The sequence below is a fragment of the Rhinoderma darwinii genome, chromosome 1 (assembly GCF_050947455.1).
Source record: "Rhinoderma darwinii isolate aRhiDar2 chromosome 1, aRhiDar2.hap1, whole genome shotgun sequence".
Lineage (NCBI taxonomy): Eukaryota > Metazoa > Chordata > Amphibia > Anura > Rhinodermatidae > Rhinoderma > Rhinoderma darwinii.
The window spans coordinates 363,471,319-363,493,391 of record NC_134687.1 but is presented as its reverse complement, the minus strand read 5'-3'; the positions used below and the strand labels follow the sequence as shown (position 1 = coordinate 363,493,391).

At 41.8% G+C, this 22,073-nt stretch overlaps 1 protein-coding gene across 1 annotated transcript in view; it reads right to left on the bottom strand.

The window, feature by feature from the left end:
• ERMP1 (endoplasmic reticulum metallopeptidase 1) overlaps positions 1 to 22,073 on the bottom strand; it is a 95,422-nt gene that overhangs the window by 13,752 nt on the left and 59,597 nt on the right. The window contains exons 6-10 of the mRNA XM_075827345.1: positions 18,187 to 18,279; positions 15,005 to 15,217; positions 14,618 to 14,838; positions 13,057 to 13,231; positions 6,209 to 6,399 (exon numbers count right to left, since the gene is read on the bottom strand). Coding sequence (XP_075683460.1) covers positions 6,209 to 6,399; positions 13,057 to 13,231; positions 14,618 to 14,838; positions 15,005 to 15,217; positions 18,187 to 18,279 — 893 coding nt within the window. The remainder of the gene's footprint in view (positions 1 to 6,208; positions 6,400 to 13,056; positions 13,232 to 14,617; positions 14,839 to 15,004; positions 15,218 to 18,186; positions 18,280 to 22,073) is intronic.

Genomic DNA, 22,073 nt, shown 5'->3' with positions numbered 1-22,073 from the left:
AATTTTTCCAAATTTTCCCTAAATTTTGGTGTTTTTCAGAAATAAATATTGAATTTATCGATCAAATTTTTTCACTAACAAAGTACAATAGGTCACGAGAAAATCTCAGAATGGCTTGGATAAGTAAAAGCATTCCCAAGTGATTAACACATAAATTGACACGTCAGATATAAAAAAATAGGCTGTGTCCCCAAGGCCAAAACTGGCTGTGTCTCCAAGGAGTTAAAACCACCTGCCTAATATTGTGTAGGTCCCACTCATGCCACCAAAACAGCTCTGAACCATTGAGGCAAGGACTCCGCAAGACCTCTGAAAGTGTCCTGTGATATCTGGAACCAAGATGTTAGCAGCAGAGCCTTCAAGTCCTGTAAGTTTCGTGGTGCTGCCTCCATTGATCGGACTTGTTTTTCCAGCACATCCCACGGATGGTCGATCGAATTGAGATTTGGGGGTATTTGGAGGCCAAGTCAACACCATGAACACGGTCATATTCCTCAAACCATCCCTGAACAAATTTTGCAGTGTGGCAGAGCGCATTATCTCCCCCCCGTAAAAGGCCACTGCCATTAGGGAATATCATTGCCTCGAAGGGGTGTACTTGGTCAGCAACAAGGTTTGGGTAGGAGGTACGTGTCAAAGTAACATCCAGTCGAATGCCTGGACCCAAGGTTTCCCAGCAGAACATCGTCCAGGGCATCACACTGCCCCCTCCAGCTTGCCCTCTTGCCATAGTGTATCCTGGTGCCATCTCTACACCAGATAAGCGATGCACACACAACCGGCCCTTCACATGATGTAATAAGAAAACGTAAATCATCAGAACAGACCACTTTGTTTCATTGCTCCATGCTCCATTGCTCTAGTTCTGATGCTTACGTGCCCATTGTAGTCTTTCGGCAGTGGATAGGAGTCAGCTCGGACCCTATGAATGGTCTGTGACTACGCAGCCCCTTACACAGCAAGCGGCAATTCTCAAAGTTGCTCACATCCTAACGCTTGCCTTTTTCCAACACCGCAACTTCAAGCACTTGCTGCCTGATATATCCTACCCCTTGTCATGCGCCATTGTAATGAGATAATCAATGTTATTCACTTCACCGGTCAGTGGTTGTAATGTTATGGCTGAACGGTGTATATACTAGATACAAGTTCCACAAAAATTATTTTCAATTAACTCCTTTTAAATTTAAATACGTAGAGTTTTTTGATACTTGAGCCTGAAATCCTTCAAAGGAAAAATACTTTCCTCAAAAAAGGAGATGTACATTTTAAATCATTGGTAAACAAAAAAAATCAATCATTAATTACAATAGATTTTTACCAATGATTAACCCCTTCCCGACATTTGTCGTAAGTATACGACATGGAAAGCCAGTGCTTCCTGCAAAATGTCGTTTACTTACGACAAATGCATGGCACCTGCTCAGAAGCGGAGTCCGTTCCATCATCCCCGGATGTCAGCTGTATCTGACAGCCTGCTGTAACGGCGGGGACTGAAGTTAGCTTTGATCCCCGCCATTAACCCCTTAAATGCAGCCGTCAAAAGCGATCGCTGAATTTAAGGTGTTTGCAACTCATCGACACCCCAGCAATGAAATCGCTGGGGTGTCGGTGGCTGTAATGGCAACCGTAGGCCTAATACTGGCCTCCCGGTGTGCCTAGCATGGAACACTTCCAGCCCCCGCCCTGAGGCGAAACCTAATCGGCTTGCTGTCAGTGAATGACTTCAAGTCCCCTAGTGGGCCTAAAGTAAAGTGTAAAAAAGTGAAAAAAAAAAATAAGTTGTAAAAAATAATAAAAGTTTTAAGTAATAAAATAAAACACAAATCGCCCTTTTTCCCTGATCAAGTCCATTATTATTGAAAAAAAATAAAATAAACCATACATATTTGGTATCGCCGCGACCATAACGGCCTAAACAATAAAAATCTTTTATTTAACCGGCATAAAATTATGTTATTTGAACGGCGTAAAAAAAATAAATAATTAAAAAGTAATGCCAGAATCTCTTATTTGGTCACTTTGCCCTACAAAAATAGAAATAAAAAGCGATCAAAAAGTCGCATGTATCCAAAAATGATGCCTATGAAAACTATAGCTCATCTTGCAAAAAACAAGCCCTGATACAGTTCCATCGACGAAAAAATTAAAAAGTTATGGTTCTCAACATAGTGACAGAAAAGAGACATTCTTTTTACAAAAGTAATTTTATTGTGCAAAAAGTTGTAAAACATAAAAAAGTGCTATAAATTAGGTATCGCCGGAATCGTACTGACCCGCAGAATAAAGTTAACATGTAATTTATAACGCATGGTGAACGCTGTATAAAAAAACCCTAAAAAAAACTATGCCAGAATTGCTGTTTTTTGGTCACTTTGCCTCTCGAAAAGTAGGATAAAAAGTGATCAAAAACTCGCATGTACCCCAAAATGGCACTAATAATAACTACAGCTCGTCCTGCAAAAAAACAACCCTCATACCACTAAGTCTATGAAAAAATAAAATTAGTTAAGGCTTCCATAAGTCAGGAAATAAAAAATATGCAGTTGTGCAGGTCAGAGGGGCACATTTGGCCTGTTTCAAGAGGCGATTTATCGGGGCCCTAAAATTAGGGAACCAGGAACATAGAACATAGAAGCAAGGGTGCCCATATTATACCAGGACAACACTTCCTAGCAAAATTCCCCAAACTGCGAAGGTACGGAATGTGGACCAAAAGGGGGATAAGAAAGGACATATCCGTGCGACACTGGCTTGTGCAGAAAGGATTGCTTCACAGCGTAACACAAATCTATGGGATTATTTTATGGTTTACCCCATTATTATACCCCCCGACTATGCCCCTGATATACTCTGCCCAGCTTACATGTACCCGCCACATTATAACCGAAAACACCAGCAATACTCAAACAAAAACTACTACCAAGCAAAATCTACGCTTCAAAAGCCAAATGGCGCTCCCACCCATCTGAGCCCTACAGTGTGCCAAAACAGCAGTTTACTTCCACATATATGACACCGCTATACCCGGGAGAACGCTTTTAACAATTTTTGGGGTGTCTCTCTACAGTGGCATTAGCTGGGCATGACATATATGCCAATTCAGTGGCAAGTCTGGGAATTTTTTTTATTTTTACTGTGCACCATCCGCAATGCATTCATTAATGGAAAAGACCTGTGGGGTGAAAATGCTCACTACACCCCTTCATAAATGCCTTGAGGGGTGTAGTTTCTAAAATGGGGTCACTTCTGGGGGTTTCTTTTATTATTTCCCATCTGAGCCTCTGCAATGGCGAACCAATTCTGTGTAAATCGCCAAATTAGGCCTCAATTTCGCTTGGTACTCTCTCACTCCTGAGCCCTGTCAAATGTCCAGGCAAAAGATTAGGGCCTCATGTAGGGTATTCCTAAAACTGGGAAAAACACAGCATAATAATTAGAGAGCTGTCTTGTTATGGTGGCACTAGCTGGGCACCACATATTGGCATATCTGTTGAAAAATCCCATTTTCACTCTGCAATATCAAGTGCACACTAATTTATACAAAAGACCTGCAGGGTTAACATGCTCACTACACCCCTAGGTGAATACCTTGAGGGGTGTAGTTTCCAAAATGGGGGTCACTTTTGGGGGGTTTCCACGGTTTTCATCCCACAGGGCTTTTGCAAATGCTACATAGCGACCAGAAACCAATCCAGCAAAATCTGTACTCCGAAAGCCAAATGGCACTCCTTCCCTTCTGAGCCCTGCCGTGTGCCCAAAAATGAGTTTATAACCACATATGGGGTATTGCCATACTCGGGAGAAATTGCTTAACAAATGTTGGGGTTCTATTTCTGCTTTATTTTTTGAGAAAATGAAAAACTTTGCTCTAAAAATTGGAAAAAAAATGTAATTTTTATTTTCACTGCCCAATTCAAATACAATCTATGAAACTGTGGGGTCAAAATGCTCACTACACCCCTAGATTAATTCCTCAAGGGGTGTAGTATCACAAATTGAGTCCCTTTTGGGTAGTTTCCACTGTACTGGTACCTTAGGGGCTTTGCAAAAGCGACATGGTGTCAAGAAACAAATACAGCAAAATCTGTGCTCCAAAAGCCGCTCCTTCCCTTCTGAGCCCTACTGTGTGCCCAAACAGCAGTTTATAACCACATATGGGGTATTGCCGTACTCCAGAGAAGTTGCTTTACAAATGTTGGGGTTCCATTTTTCCTTTATTTGTTGAGAAAATGAAAAATTTAGCTAAAGCTACATCTTATTGAAAAAAAAGGATTGTTTTTATTTTCACTGCCCAATTCTAATAAATTCTATGAAACACCTGTGAGGTCAAAATGATCACTACACCCATAGATGAATTGCTCAAGGGGTGTAGTTTCCTAAATGGAGTCACTTTTTGGGCGTTTTCACTGTTTTGGTCCCTCAGGTGCTTTGCAAATGCGACATGGCCTCCGCAAACCATTCCTGCTAAATTTGAGCTCCAAAAGCCAAATAGTGCTCTTTCCCTTCTAAGCCCTGCCGTGTATCCAAACAGCCGTTTATTACCACATATGGGGTACTGTTTTACTCGGGAGAAATTGCTTTACAAATTTTGCGGTGCTTTTTCTCCTTTAGTCCTTGTGGAAATGAGAAATTTTTTTTAGCAAAACCATCATTTTCTTTGAAAGAATGTAGATTTCCATTTTCACGGCCTATTTCCAATAATTTCTGCAATAAACCTCAAAATGCTCACTATACCCCTAGATAATTTCCTTAACGGGTGTAGTTTCCCAAATGGGGTCACTTTTGGGGGATTTCCACTGTTTTGGCACCAAAAGAGCCCTTCAAACCGGATATGGTGCCTAAATTATCTAATAAAAAGGAGGCCCAAAATCCACTAGGTGCTCCAGTCCATAAACACTCTAGGGCCACATGTGGGATATTTCCTAAAACTGCAGAACCTGGGCAATAAATATGGAGTTGCGTTTCTGTGGTAAAACTTTGTGTTACAAAAAAAAATGGATTAAAAATCAATTTCTGCAACAAAAAAATGAAATTTGTAAATTTCACCTCTACTTTGGTTTAATTCCTGTCAAACGTCTAAAGGGTTAAGAAACTTTCTAAATGCTGTTTTGAATACTTTGAGGGGTGAAGTTTTTAAAATAGGGTGACTTTGAGGTTTCTAATATATAAAGGCCCTAAAAGCCACTTCACAACTGAACTGGCCCCTGTAAAAATAGCCTTTTGAAATTTTCTTGAAAATGTGAGAAATTGATGCTAAAGTTCTAAGCCTTGTAACGTCCTAGAAAAATAAAAGGATGTCCAAAAAGCGATGTCAATCTAATGTAGACATGTGGGGGATGTTAATTAGCGACTATTTTGTGCGGTATAACTGCCTGTCTCACAAGCAGATACATTTAAATTTAGAGAAATGTAGGTGTTTTTCACATTTAAATACTGAATGTATTGAGCAAATTTTGCCATTAAAAGTCCAATGTGTCACGAGAAAACAATCTCAGAATCGCTTGGATAGGTTAAAGCATTCCGAAGTTATTTCCACATAAAGTGAAACATGTCAGATTTGAAAAAGGAGGCTCTGTCAGGAAGGTCAAAAGTGGCTAAACAGGGAAGGGGTTAAGTTATTTAACCAATTACTGCACTTAAACCTCCAAATTTCCTAACAAAGACGTAGGCCATCACCCAAAAAAAAAGAGACAATTTACATACATTAAAGAGGCTCTGTCACCACATTATAAGTGCCCTATCTCCTACATAAGGAGATCGGCGCTGTAATGTAGGTGACAGTAATGCTTTTTATTTAAAAAAACGATCTATTTTCACAACGTTAGGAGCGATTTTGGTTTATACTAATGAGCTTTCTTAATGCCCAAGTGGGCGTACTTTTACTTTCGACCAAGTGGGCGTTGTACAGGAGTGCATGACGCTGACCAAAGTAAAAGTACGCCCACTTGGGCATTAAGAAAGCTCATTAGCATAAACCAAAATCGCTCCTAACGTTGTGAAAATAGATCGTTTTTTTAAATAAAAAGCATTACTGTCACCTACATTACTCCTTATATAGGAGATAGGGCACTTATAATGTGGTGACAGAGTCTCTTTAATGATTTATACTAAATAAATCATGAAGCGACAGGTACTCCAATACTCCTTTTACTACTGGGTAATTTGCAGATAGACTTCTCACAGAAATACACTAACACATACTTACAAAACAAGTCACCAAAACGATAGCGCTAAAAATAAGAAAGGAAGCCATCACAACGTCTGGTGGAATTTCCGTACCGCTGCGGCCAAATATAGGGGTAAACATCTCAAAAACTGCCCACACGTGATAGGTTGTGTGCAAATAAGGGAAAAATAATCCCAGCAGATACACTGCTATGTATCTATAAGAAGAACCTGTGAACAAGAAGGAGATAACTTTCTCTTAAAATTGCTGCTTAAAAAATATCGGTTTAATATTTGGTCCCAGTGATACCAACATCCCCATAAGTTATTATGATCAAGACAATGGTCTGAGCTTGTCATTTACACACTGTTATATTTTACTAGAAGAAGATTATTTTTTTTTTTTTAACAGAATTTTTTTTCCCCAATAAAGAAAAATAAAACCTGGTTATTACCTAAAAATTGTTGTAGTTACCAGTAAAATCCCTTTCTCGTTGAATTCACTGGCGGTCACCGTACCATGGTTATAGGCCGCTGTCACTAGGTAAATATATTTTAAAAAAAAGTGTGGCTCTGCCTATTGGGCTTACACCCTATGTTGAGCACTCAGCTCCTCAGTTTGTACCAAGAGCAGTAGGAGAGCAGAGAAGCTTTAATAAATACACGGTTTATTATCAATGTAATAAATTTTTGTTCTACCAAAAAGGTTTTCAGTTTATCAAATATATTGTATATGTTTGACATTTTTATCATTGTGACTAATAGCATTTCTCTTATTCTTTGGTTTTTATTTTACGCTTCTATATCTTTGCTCACTGCAAGGATCATTGTTTTAACAGTTATCACCCAACATCCTTTTGTATTTATACTTATTTCGGACGAAGCTTGCATTAGTCAGATGCACAGTCTAGTTCCTGCAAACTCAGGTGGGAGTTCCAGCTGGTCAGCTGTTCTTTTGCAGAGGTGATGTTGGACTTCCTTGTGTTTGTTACATTGATTGAACACAGCATGAAACGGGAAAAATGTCAATGGAGAACTGACCGGATATAAATGCAGGTCGTTTTGTTTGCAGCTTTCATAACGTGCCATGACTAAGGACAGGCGATCTAAACAAAAAACACGTAGGCCGATTGCTGAGGCAACCACCCCCATACGTATTGGATTTTATGATTATCTGAAATAAAGTTGGAATACCATTTCCTTTTAAACATACCAGCGCTGGATTGCATCCTTTCTACTTGTAGCCAATCTGATTCCCAGATCCAAAACCACCTGGAGGAAAGCCAGAATTTGCGTGATGGAAAAACGGTGGGGGTGGAAAGGAAGGGATTTACAGCACCTAAAATAAGTCAACGAAGTAGGATGGTAAATCCTTTGGGATGGAGTCTTCCGGGCCTTAATCATGGTCTGAATGACCGGATCAGAGAAACTTTTGAACTTCAATACCGCAGTTTCAAAAGCCAAGCTGTCAAACGCAGCCGAAGTAAAGCAGAGTGGAACATTGGACCTTGGGAAAGGATGTCGTGCTGGAGCGGAAGCGCCAATGGGACGTCTGCTAACAGGAGCATGAGATCCACGTACAAAGCTCTGCGAGGCCAGACTGGGGCCACCAGAGTGGCTGGGATTCCTGCGTCCTTGACCCTTTTCAGCACTCGAGACAGAAGTGGAAGGAGCGGAAAATGATAAAAGCAGGTTGAAAGACGACTAGGGGAGAGCCAGAGCATCGGCTCCTATGGCCTTGGTCCCTGGTTCTGGTGACTTAGTCCGGGCACTTGTGATTGAGGTGAGAGGTGAAGAGATCCACATCCGGGAAGCCGGACCGAATGCAAATGCGGTGAAAAATCTCGGGACGAAGAGACCATTCCTCGGGATCCAGGCGTTCCTTGCTCAGGTAATCCGCCTCCTAGACGTCTACTCCTGGGATGTGCACTGCGGATATTGCTGGGACATTTAGTTCGAAGGATCCTGGCTGATTCCTTCCAAACAGCCCTGCTTCTTGTACCTCCCTGATGACTGAGGTATGCGACTGCTGTAGAATTGTATCTGCACTGGAAGACCCTGGTGACAAGACGCTCAGTAAGACAGGGCCAGGAAGATGGCCCGCAGCTTCAAGATGTCGATCCGTAGCGGAGCTTCCAGGTCGGACCATGTGCCCTGGACAGTGAGGCAGCCGAAATCCACCCCTCAGCCAGACATACTTGCGTCTGATGTGATGGCTTGCCAGTGGAGAGTTGTGAAGGGTTTTCCCCGAGAGATGTTGGGGAAAGACATCACCACATATGTTCCTTCTTGACTGAAGGGTTCAGACAGATAATCAGATCCAAGGAGTCTGGAGACTTGTTCTAACGAGATAGAATCGCCAGCTGCAGAGATCAAGGAGTGAAATTGAGCAAATGGGACTGCCTCGGCATCGAAGGTTGAGATAATCGTCCAAGACTTTCATGCAGAAGCGGATGGAGCAAGAAGCATTCTTGCGGAGTACTGTCACTCCCAAAGCAACCTTGATGTCTTGAGGACAGGAACTCGTTGACCTCCAAGGAATCGACCACCGAGACTCCATGCGAAACCTTCGAATTTTCACATGTCGATTTAGAGGCTTTAGATCCAAAAAGGGTCCCTTTGTAATGTGAAAAGATTTGAATAAAACCCTTTGAATAGCTGTGAAGTTGGTACAGGGACAATTACTCCTTGATGGAGGCTTTGAATGGCTTGAGGAAAAGCTTGGGCCCTGGAGGGACACCGAGTGGTCGGTGACCGGAAAAAAAAAAAAATCACCCCGCTTTGTGGGGCGAGAAGTAAACTATTTTGTAGCCTGTCGATGCAACCTCCCGCAGTAATGAGTTTCCAAGAAGGTCTCTGCACTCAGAAGGGACGGGAGTCACGTGAGTTCTGCCTCAGACGTCGAGCCGAGTACCGAAATGAACGAAACCATCTTTCTCTTCTGACTAAAGGAACTGGACGGCATCTTTCACGACGTTGTGGAAGTGAAAAGCGCCTTCCTGTAGCCTAAGAAATTTGTTAGACCAGGTCAGGTCCATATAGGAGATCCTAGGGCAAATAGAAGGGTGAAAACCTTCCTAGGAGGCACGATCAGTATCCCAGTTCCTAGTCCAAATGGCCCTATGGACAGCTACCGCATTAGCCATGGCCTTAGCCGACCTTTGGGCAGATTGGACAGAGATGTCAGATACATTTAGACATGTGCAAATGCTGTGTAGCTAGCAGGGAAGTATCCACTTGAGTCCCCTGAATCAATTGCTTCCTGTAGTTGAGTAGCTAGTTCAATACTAGCAAAGCTAAACCAATATGCTGCAAAAGAGGGTCTGACTGAATCCACACTGAACGTGGCTTTTCCATGGATTCCACTTAGGCATCAACAGGATCCTTTAAGGCAGAAGCATCTGCAACCAGTAAGGTAGTATTTTCATAAAGCCGGGCCATGGGAGCATCTACCTTAGGGTGAGCTGACCATTTGGCAATACACTCAGAGAAAGGAAACATAGTCCATACCCTTGGCACATGCATAGATCAGTCAGGGGTGTTTCCATGCATCAAAAACAATTTGTCAGAACCCTTATGATCTGGAAAGGGGGAGTGGGGTTTGTCTGTGGCGATGTTATAATAACTCGTTCTGAGGGGACAGGATCAGCCGAAATCCTAAGTATATCTCACTGCCTGAATGAGATCATTCACATCTGAGAGAGACCTCCCCCGAAGAAGCTGGTTCAGAAATAGCTCTTGAATGAAAAGAATGAAGGACGCCTGCATAATTTTGGTCTAATGAGGAATCCGAGGAAGGATATCATCTCCTTGAGTTTTTCCAGCAAGATGGTGCACCACCACATTATGGGTGTCAGGTCCGAGCATTCCTAGATGAACAGTTTCCTGGAAAGTGGATTGGTAGTCGTGGGCCAGTTGAATGGCCCCCTAGGTCTCCCGATCTGACCCCCTAGGACTCCCTATCTGACCCCCTTAGACTTTTCTCTTTGGGGTCATCTGAAGGCAATTGTCTATGCTGTGAAGATGCGAGATGTGCAGCAACTGAAACTACGGATACTGGAAGCCTGTGCTAGCATTTCTTCTGTGGTGTTGCTATCAGTGTGTGAAGAGTGGGAGAAGAGGGTTGCATTGACAATCCAACACAATGGGCAGAACTTTGAACACATTTTATAAGTGGTCAGAAACGTGTAAATAACTCATGAAAGAATAAAGTAACGTTAAAACCAAGCACACCATTGTTTTTCTTGTGAAATTCTCGATAAGTTTGATGTCACATGACCCTCTTCCCATTGAAAAAACTAAAGTTGGATACAAAATGGCCAACTTCAAAATGGCCGCCATGGTCAACACCCAGCTTGAAAAGTTTCCCCCCTCCCATATACTAATGTGCCACAAACAGGAAGTTAATATCACCAACCATTCCCGTTTTTTGTAGTTGATGAGGTTTGCACACATGTTAGATGGAATTTTGGCCCACTCCTCTTTGCAGATCATCTGTAAATCAGTAAGATTTCGAGGCCGTCGCTTGGCAACTCGGATCTTCAGCTCCCTCCATAAGTTTTCGATGGGATTAAGGTCTGGAGACTGGCTAGGCCACTCCATGACCTTAATGTGCTTCTTTTTGAGCCACTCCTTTCTTGCCTTGGCTGTATGTTTTGGGTCATTATCGTGCTGGAAGACCCAGCCACGAGCCATTTTTAATGTCCTGGTGGAGGGAAGGAGGTTGTCACTCAGGATTTGACGGTACATGGCTCCATCCATTCTCCCATTGATGCGGTGAAGTAGTCCTGTGCCCTTAGCAGAGAAACACCCCCAAAACATAATGTTTCCACCTCCATGCTTGACAGTGGGGACGGTGTTCTTTGGGTCATAGGCAGCATTTCTCTTCCTCCAAACACGGCGAGTTGAGTTAATGCCAAAGAGCTAAATTTTAGTCTCATCTGACCACAGCATCTTCTCCCAATCACTCTCAGAATCATCCAGATGTTCATTTGCAAACTTCAGACGGGCCTGTACATGTGCCTTCTTGCGCAGGGGGACCTTGCGGGCACTGCAGGATTTTAATCCATTACGGCGTAATGTGTTACCAATGGTTTTCTTGGTGACTGTGGTCCCAGCTGCCTTGAGATCATTAACAAGTTCCCCCCATGTAGTTTTCGGCTGAGCTCTCACCTTCCTCAGGATCAAGGATACCCCATGAGGTGAGATTTTGCATGGAGCCCCAGATCGATGTCAATTGACAGTCATTTTGTATGTCTTCCATTTTCTTACTATTGCACCAACAGTGGTCTCCTTCTCACCCAGCGTCTTACTTATGGTTTTGTAGCCCATTCCAGCCTTGTGCAGGTCTATGATCTTGTCCCTGACATCCTTAGAAAGCTCTTTGGTCTTGCCCATGTTGTAGAGGTTAGAATCAGACTGATTAGTTGCTTCTGTGGACAGGAGTCTTTTATACAGGTGACCATGTAAGACAGCTGTATTTAATGCAGGCACCAAGTTGATTTGGAGCGTGTAACTGGTCTGGAGGAGGCTGAACTCTTAATGGTTGGTAGGGGATCAAATACTTATTTCGCTGTGCACAATGCAAATAAATATATATAATTTTGTCAATGTGATTTTCTGTTTGTTTTTTTTAATATAATCTATCTCTCACTGGTAAAATTAACCTAGCCTAAAAATTCTGGACTGTTCATGTCTTTGACAGTGGGCAAACTTACAAAATCAGCAAGGGATCAAATACTTATTTCCTTCACTGTAATAGATATATATATATATATATATCTATTCCCCCCCCCCCCCACAAGACCGCTGACAGTCTGAATTTGCTTCACCACCACAGTAGCTCCCAATGGCATGGGGAGTGGGGTTAGAGAACTTACCTGTTGGTCGTCTTCAGGCGCAGCCTGTCGCCCTTTCGGAAAACACATACACATAGTGTGGCTGTCAAGCATCCCCAACCACCGATGTTGTAATAATAGGGGACTGGAAGACCAAGGCGGGAAACATCCTTCCAAATGGCAGGTATCCACTGAAACAGTGGGAATTCCTTCCACCCAGTGCCTGCAGCGGAGTCACCAAGTGGAACACATGAGGGACTTTCACCCTGAACCGGAGAAAGAATTGGAAATAAATAAAACTAAAAAAATAAATATAGCAGAATTGCCAGCAGTGCAGGACATGTCTGCAACCTACGGACGCTAGGCTAAACCTGGAGGAGCGGAGTGCTCAGCAGAGGGATTAGCACACTGGGCGGAGCCACAGATTTTTTTTTATATTTACCTAGTGTCAGCGCCCTATACCCATGGTACTGTGTCCCCCAGTGAATATTTGAATGAAAAATTTGGTTTTCTGAACAGATTGCCAAATTTTTGCGCAGGTAACTTTTAAATCTGGTAATTTTTACCATTTGTAATTTGCATTTTTTTTAATTTAATTTTTAATAGAGAGATAATTATTATTATTTACTGGGAAGTAGGACACAATCTGGGGAGAGAAGGGTATCCATAATGATGTCAATACGATTACGGTCAGAAAGAAAAGAACGTCGTCTGTCCCACGATCACTACTACGGTTTTCGGAACCTTCAGATACATTTACATACATAAGTATGAATATTAGAAGCTCTGGTTTCTGGCACAATAATCCCCATTGAACATAAAAGATCAGACAATTGGAATGCTTTGTAGCCCTACACAAATGACTACAATTACCATTCTCTATCTGATAATCCAGAATGTTTGATAATACAGTACTAGCTTGCCTCGTTGCTGCTGGATAGATTTCTGTATTTTAAGGATGTATACTAAATTATACCTGAAACATTAGAGCAGCACAGATATTTAGAATTTTAGCCCAAACCAATAGTGCTTGTACAGTGGAGTTCAGTACCTTGATGAACAGATTCTCGTTCAGCAATCAGTTTTGTGACCAACGGGAAAATCACCCACATAGCGAAGAAGTAGGCCGAGCAGAGGCCTTTCTGGGTAAGAATCATCATTGGAATGCCCCATGACAACAAGGAAACATCGAAGAACAGGTCTCCCAAATACTGTCTGCTTGTATTCTGAGGAAGAGAAAAAGTGTACGGTCAAAACAAAGCAACATCCACTATAAGGACACAAGAGTATACATTACATCGAAGACATTGTGGAGGTGTAGAATGTGTGTTATTTACATTGTCTGGCAATAGCTGGCTGCCGTGACAATTGGGCTCATGTTGCATGTTCTGAAAAAAAAAAAAAACATCTACTTCTACGCATTGACATTAAAGTATCAACCATCTGCATTATCACCAGCATGGGTAAACTTCACTGCAGAACAGGGATTCCTGACCCTTTACACCAAGAGAAAACCCATCAAAATTTTCCTCACAAGCTGGGGAACCTCTACTCCTATCCCTACCTCCAAAAACTTTGGTGGGGGGGCGGGGGGGGGGGGCACACAGCCAGAACATCATGCTGGAATGTTTGACAATTGTGGACTGCTTTACCTATCCCTTTGCAGAGTGCGTTTTCAAATGTGGCGATCAGCTTGATGTAATACTGTAAAAGTGACTATTCTTGGACTCCTAGGACAGAAAGTGAGAGTCCGGCTTACTCCGCCCACACACAGTGATTAACAGATTTCCCTGTATCAGTGTGTGCACAGAGAAGGCTGTCAATCAGCCTGTGTGGGAGGGGTTAGTAGAACTAACCGTTTCTCCTCGGACTCCTGTCCGGATTTACTCTGCTTTTTACTCAGAAATCTTGCTTCAGATCATATAAACCTATATATCAGAGCTTAGCTTCCCTACCTCTAACATATGCTGCTCTCATATAGGGCAGCATAAACCACCCGACAAGTTCCCTTTATATATGGCGCTCAGATTTAGCGGATGACAGGAGATTCCATTGGTACATCTCATTAGGTAAACATGTAAATGAGCTAATGAAAAGAGTTAACCCCTGTTAACCTGCCGTATGGTAGTGATGCCTATTACATTAATGGAAAGATCGACCAGTTACAAGGTTAACTGCAAAGAATATTAGGAAAGAAAAGGGGGACATAAATGGGCCCCATAGCAAAATACTGAAGGGCCCTAAAATATTAATGCCTTCAAAATCTGCATAATTATACCACAATGAAGGATAATAATGTACAAAATATATGTACATAAAATACATAGTCTTTGCCCTCTATATCAAACTGATAAGTTATGCTGGGGTTTATAACTTTTTGTAAGACCACAGGAACATTTGAGGTCTTTAATAATTGGACTGTAGCAACATATTCCCCCCCCCCCCCTCCGATACATCCATGTGAATTTTTGAGAATGGAAATGGTTTCCAAATGTTAATGTCGAAAGTCATTTCAAAAGGAACTGGTTCTTTTGATCGAAATTTTTCCTTATGGCACAACTCCGACCCATCAAACATTTACATTCGATTAAAAATGAATGCAATAAACTTACAGCAAAGAAGAAGGTTTTAGCCATTGTGTGCATGAATATGAGCTTGGCCACAGCAGCAGCCCCATACAGACTCACTGCAACATAAAAGTGTGTATACCAGGACAAGGCATTGCCAGTGAGAGTCACCAGTACCGCTAGAATCAGGACCGTTACAAGCGCAGAAATCCAGCTTATCACGTTGATGAACAGTCCAGTTATGAGGTCCCGGGGATAGTATGTGCCTAAATACATATGACGAAACAAAACAGAGTCAGTATATGGGGATGTAATAGCAAATACATACTGGTAAGCAGATCCATTTGTATTTGAATCAAATGGGAGATTAAAACCCCATGAAAAACAACAGCATTATGGTCTTTCTAGACAATGTACATTTGTAAATTTTACCTTTTCTTCTGTATTTAATGGTCTTTTTGCTTAGATAAAATAACGTGACAGCTGCTATTACGTAGTTTACAATGGTTCCAATGCGAGCTGGATAAGACACCACAAACATGCCACTGAAATCAAAGAAGATCAAATTGCCATGGCGGAACTCTGAGGAGTCAGCAAGTAGAGGAGAGGACGCCAAATATCGTAAGACACTCAGTATATTGTCACCTTGGGAAAAAAAAAATGACACGTTATTATAATGTGTAGGATTTATTGAATTTAAGTATTAACAAAATCACTGAACAACTGGGACAAGGGAAGGGAGGTACATTTCTAGAGGTACAATTTAACATAATATCAAAAGTGCTCTCATGTCTATGGTGAGCAGAAGCCACACGCCCAAGCACCCCCCCCCCCCCCCCAACGCCCCCGAATATCGCTCATCAGACAAGTTCATGCTCAGCTTCCCGTCAGACACATTACAAGCTCCAGACCTCCTGAAATAGAGGGAATAGGGAACTCTGGTACTGAAATACTTAGAGGTGAGGAAGTGCAAAATACTCTAGACAGGGCCGGGACAAGCGCTCTTCAAGATACGCTCCCTCCCGACAACTTTTCTGAAATTCAGTGTAATAGCTCTCAGAATGACAATGGTTTACCTGACACTTGTGCTAGGCTTCTACCCTGCTGACACAGGGTCTCTAGATAAGCCCATACATGGCACAATATTCGGCCATATGTTCACATTACCCCTCCCCGAGATCAATGCTTGAGGACCAAATTTGCAACAATTTTTTTTTTTTATCATCATATTTATTGTAGGATGTACACATGGCTGGAGGGGATTTGACAGCGAGAATAGTGCAGCATGCAGCGCAATGATGGAAACCACAATGGAACCCCAAACAAAATGGCATTATAACTAACCTACAAAGATTATAAACATCCAAACGAACCCAAACAAAAACTTTTAGAAAAATATATCTAATCTTTATTAATATATTAAAAACACAGAAAATTAAAGAAGAACACCAAGTTAATTAAAAGTACAGGATAGATCGTGGACAAACTCCTAAAAGTTATAACGATCAGACATACAGCATATGAATCAATTAAATAATCACAAGATACAGAAACGAATCCCAGTGGCCTGAAAAAAATAAAATAAAAAGTAGAAAAAAGGTACGACACGCATGGCAGATTATATATTACCCTGTGGCCCAGGAGACGGAGTGAACTTTACACATACATTTTCAAGCCATTGGCAAACCCCCACTATAAGTCAATAGGGCGTGTTGGTATCCACCATATGACAAATCCAGCACAGCGTTGTGGCTTAGTTGACTTTTTCTCTATTGTTGTCACCATGCAACCACATGTTTACCACTAGGGGAGCTCACTGCATATGGATTTATATAGCCGTCAGAACTTAAAGGGGTTTTCCCATGAGGGACATTTATGACATATTCACAGGATAGGTCATCAATTTCAGATAGATGTGGGACCCGAACCTATATCCAGAACGGGGCCCTCTAAACCCTGTTCTAGCTTTTTGTGCTCACGCTGCCTCCTGGCCACTTACTGATTACATGGTCGGGAGTTACGGAACCAGCATTCATGGTAGTGAATGGCAGTTAAGGAAGGAACGTAGCATCGAGCTACGCGTCTTCCGTAACTACTATTCAGTTCTATGGGAATAGCTTGCTGAGCTACGCTCATTTACGTTAACCCCGACCATGTAATCAGTAAGTGGCTGGGAGGAAGCATGAGCACAAAAAGCTAGAATGGGGTTTAGGGAGCCCCGTTCTAGAGAAAGGTGCAGGTCCTAGAGGTGCGACTTGCATCTATCTGACATATCCTATGGATATGTTATAAATGTCTGATGGGAAAACCCCTTTAATACTAGCTGTATGAATTCATGAGCAAGAAGCTCCCCCAAGTGGCAGATGCCAGCAAAAAGGATTCAAATTTACTCACCACTGGATCAGTGGCTTTGGAGGAGTAAAGGCAAAGCAGAGGAGGAGCCTTCAGGTCAGAGGAAAAAAGGTGAGCAATGGAGACAATGAGAGAAGAGTGTGGAAATGGGGGGCATCCTAAAGGTGCAGAAACAAGGGAAAAAAGTGCCTCAGCTGCTCAGACACATGCAAAACTTAAAAAGATAGTCTTTGTTAACTTGCACCCCTCCATGTCTGAGGTTTAATAATGCCCTAGGCAGGTGCCTACTCCGCCTTACACTGGCCTTGGTCCTGACTTTACGTGAAACTAAACTCTCAATTAAAATCGAAAGGTTCAACAAAGTCCTGTCCATAATGAAGCAGTGATATGGAACCCTTAGTTTGTTCAAAAATGATTCCATGCCATGACAATCTGCTCTCAGCCATGTGTCCTGTCTATAGAGGTAGGGTCTGAGAAGTGAGGGCAAGTTGTAAGGCTAATGATCAAAGGACTCCCGGGACAAAAAGTACCAACCTACTGGACACGAGTGACAGGGCACCTGACTAACAGACAGATACCGAGGACTAGGAGAAAAAAAAAAAAAAAAGCACTGAAAAAAAAAAATATATATAAAAAAAAAAAAATCAAAAAAAAAAAAAATCGGCAGGGATGCAAATTGTGACAGCTTTTCAATGAGCACCAGGAGCCAAAACTGATAGAACATATTACAGTTGTCAAATCAACAAATAAAGGTTTACCTGCCAAAAGACATAAGCGGTACGGCATACCGGGAACACTTGTTCCTGGCTGGTAAAATAGCTGGCCATAAAAAGCGGACATTGTCATTTTCTAACTGATGACTATTGAGCAGCTGTCAGTTCGGCTAAAAAAAACAAAAACGAAAGGGAAAGGTCCTCAATGCTCAAAGCGCGGAGCCGAAAGAAACAGAAAAACCCAGAGCCATCAATGAGTTTTCCTGTATTATTAAAGAGATATGGGTGTTGTAGCAAGATCTGGTAGTCCCATTGATACCGTGCCCTCTACATTTTTTTTTTTTTTTTTTTTTACTATATCCATAGTTCATTTTAACACATTAATAACAGATCACCGAAAAAGGAACTATATTTAAAAGTCACTGAAAAAGGACTTTCAGCGATTTTAAACATTGCTAACAGGTCTGGCCACCAGAGGTTGACAAGAACGTGAAAAGTGGAAGGACAGGCTTAAAGAAATACAGAGAATGACTGAAAAGCATCATTTACCTGCCCTCTGGATAGAGTCCGTGTGAATCCGGTCAGCCGTGTCATATTTTGTGTGGTAAATGTAGCCATTTTCAATGAAAGCCAGGTCAATGCCTACATGGAATACATGAAACATGGGATTTACAGTTCATAAATGGTAAATTCAAACTCCAGTATGTGGGCACACCAACCAAAACAGATCAAATATGTAAAATAAAAAAAAAACGTCGGCATTATTTCTCAAAAGTGTTCTAAAAGAAAAAAACAGACCTTATTGTACATGGCAACCGCTTTCATTTCTTAAACTGCTGTGGAAAAATTAAAGCTGCACTGTGATTGGTTGCTATGGACAACAAGGCCAGTTTTTCTATCAGTTTTGAGAAATAAAGCCCACTGGGGCAGATTTATTAAATGTATTTACGATGCCGTTCTCATTCGTAAATACATGTAAAAAAAAACAGATGGTGTCTGGGTCAAACTCCATATTTATGAAGCCCCTGCACAGCTTTTTGACACACAAAAAAAATGTGTTGGGAAAAGTGGGTAGGGCTTTAGTAGTGTGCTTAGTGCAACGCATTTATAAAAGATTTGACACTTTTCTACTTAGAAAGTTCTTAAAAACAACAGTTGCACGATGCACTGGGGAGAGAGTGGTATTAATAAAGCTCTCCCATTGTGTCAACTCCTTGCGTTACAGCATAAAAAGTGTGTGTGTGTATATATATATATATATATATATATATATACACACACATACATATACACACACATATATACACATACACACACACACACACACACACACACACACACACACTAGTCACTCAATTAATTAGAATATCATCAAAAACTTAATTTAGTTCAGTAGTTCAATTCAAAGAGTGAAACGCATATATTGTAGGTTCCTTACACACAGAGTGATCTATTTCCAGCATTTGTTTCTCTTAATGTTGATGATTAACACTAATGAAAACCCCAAATTTGGAGTCTCAGAAAATTAGATTATTATATAAGCCCAATTTCAAAAATGAGTTTTAATACTGAAATGTTGGCCTACTGAAAAGTATGTCCAGTATATGCCCTCAATACTTGGTCGGGGCTACGACTCTGCATGAATTACGGCATCAATGCCGTATTTATTAATGATATAGAGGAAGGGATTAATAGCACTATTTCTATTTTTGCAGATGACACCAAGCTATGTAATATAGTTCAGACTATGGAAGATGTTCATGAATTACAGGCAGATTTAAACAAACTAAGTGTTTGGGCGTCCACTTGGCAGATGAAGTTTAATGTAGATAAATGTAAAGTTATGCATCTGGGTACCAACAACCTGCATGCATCATATGTCCTAGGGGGAGCTACACTGGCGGATTCACTTGTTGAGAAGGATCTGGGTGTACTTGTAAATCATAAACTCAATAACAGCATGCAGTGTCAATCAGCTGCTTCAAAGGCCAGCAGGATATTGTTGTGTATTAAAAGAGGCATGGACTCGCGGGACAGGGATGTAATATTACCACTTTACAAAGCATTAGTTAGGCCTCATCTAGAATATGCAGTTCAGTTCTGGGCTCCAGTTCATAGAAAGGATGCCCTGGAGTTGGAAAAAATACAAAGAAGAGCAACGAAGCTAATTAGGGGCATGGAGAATTTAAGTTATGAGGAAAGATTGAAAGAATTAAACCTATTTAGCCTTGAAAAAAGACGACTAAGGGGGGACATGATTAACTTATATAAATATATTAATGGCACATACAAAAAATATGGTGAAATCCTGTTCCTTGTAAAACCCCCTCAAAAAACAAGGGGGCACTCCCTCCGTCTGGAGAAAAAAAGGTTCAAGCTGCAGAGGCGACAAGGCTTCTTTACAGTGAGAACTGTGAATCTATGGAATAGCCTACCGCAGGAGCTGGTCACAGCAGGGACAGTAGATGGCTTTAAAAAAGGGTTAGATAATTTCCTAGAACAAAAAAATATTAGCTCCTATGTGTAGAAATTTTTCCTTCCCTTTTCCCTTCCCTTGGTTGAACTTGATGGACATGTGTCTTTTTTCAGCCGTACTAACTATGTAACTATGTACTATGTAACTATGTAATGCGGCGTGGCATGGAGGCGATCAGCCTGTGGCACTGCTGAGGTGTTATGGAAGCCCAGGTTGCTTTGATAGCGGCCTTCAGCTCGTCTGCATTGTTGGGGCTGGTGTCTCATCTTCCTCTTTACCATACACCATAGATTCTCTATGGGGTTTTGGGTCAGGCGAGTTTGCTGGCCAATCAAGCGCAGTGATACTGTGGTTATTAAACCAGGTATTGGTACTTTTGGCAATGTGGGCAGGTGCCAAGTCCTGCTGGAAAATGAAATCAGCATCTCCATAAAGCTTGTCAGCAGAGAGAAGCAGTAAGTGCTCTAAAATTTCCTGGTAGACTACTGCGTTGACTCTGGACTTGATAGGACACAGTGGACCAACACTGCTGCTCAGTGGTTCAAAGTCCTGTTTTCAGATGAAAGTAAATTTTGCATTTCATTTGGAAATCTCGGTTCCAGAGTCTGGAGGAAGAGTGGTGAGGCATCAATCCAAGTTGCCTGCGGTCCAGTGTGAAGTTTCCACAGTCAGTGATGGTTTGGGAGCCATGTCATTTGCTGGTGTTGGTCCACTGTGTTATATCAAGTCTAGGGTCAACACTGCCATCTACCAGGAAATTTTCGAGCACTTCATGCTTCCCTCTACTGACAAGCTTTATGGAGATGATGATATCATTTTGCAGCAGGACTTGGCACCTGCCCACACTGCCAAAAGTACCAATATCTGGTTTAATAACCACAGTATCACTGTGCTTGATTGGCCAAAATACGTGTGAACAGGGCCTAACTTGTAATTTATTTATTTATGCCTCTGCTCGTTCTGGGCTTAGGAGTCCATTGGGTGGTCCTAATCAGTGATTGGCAGTCTTCTTTGTAGGAGTGTGAATACAGGTGTGTGAATACAGAGATAAGGCTGGGTTCACACGACCTATTTTCAGACGTAAACGAGGCGTATTATGCCTCGTTTTACGTCTGAAAATAGGGCTGCAATACGTCGGCAAACATCTGCCCATTCATTTGAATGGGTTTGCCGACGTATTGTGCAGACAACCTGTAATTTACGCGTCGTCGTTTGACAGCTGTCAAACGACGACGCGTAAATTGACTGCCTCGGCAAAGAAGTGCAGTGCACTTCTTTGCAACGTAATTTGAGCTGTTCTTCATTGAACTCAATGAAGAGCAGCTCAAGATATACGAGCGTCACAGACGCCTCGTATATTACGAGGAGGAGCATTTACGGCTGAAACGAGGCAGCTGTTTTCTTCTGAAAACAGTCTGTCATTTCAGCCGTAAATGCCTGCTATCGTGTGAACATACCCTAACTGTCAATCACTAAGTAAAACCGCCCACTGGACTCCTATGCCCAGAATGAGTAGGAGGTTAAAATAAATGACTTACAATGTTATTATACTGAATCTTTTCCCACAAAACTATTTTTAATCTGCTCAGCACCTCCTGCTCTATAAGATGCACATTGGTCTTATTTTAAAAATGAACGTTTCCCTTTTAGTAGAACATATGAGAACAAACATTTTATCAGGGGGTATAGTTTGGTTTATTCTATAATTCATTGAACCCTTGAAGGGTTATTTCCACAGGAAATGCTATAAATGTTTGATAGGTGCGGGTCCCAGATGAGGGACTTGCATCTATCTCGAGAATGGGATTCCTCTTTCCATTCTTTACCTGCTTCAATGCAGTGGTCACCTCACCAGGTGGGACGGGGGATCAGGTGACCCCTATTCTCCAGATAGATGTGGGTACCAGTACCGATCAGACATTTATGGCATATTTCATAAATGTCTAAGACAGGGGTCTCA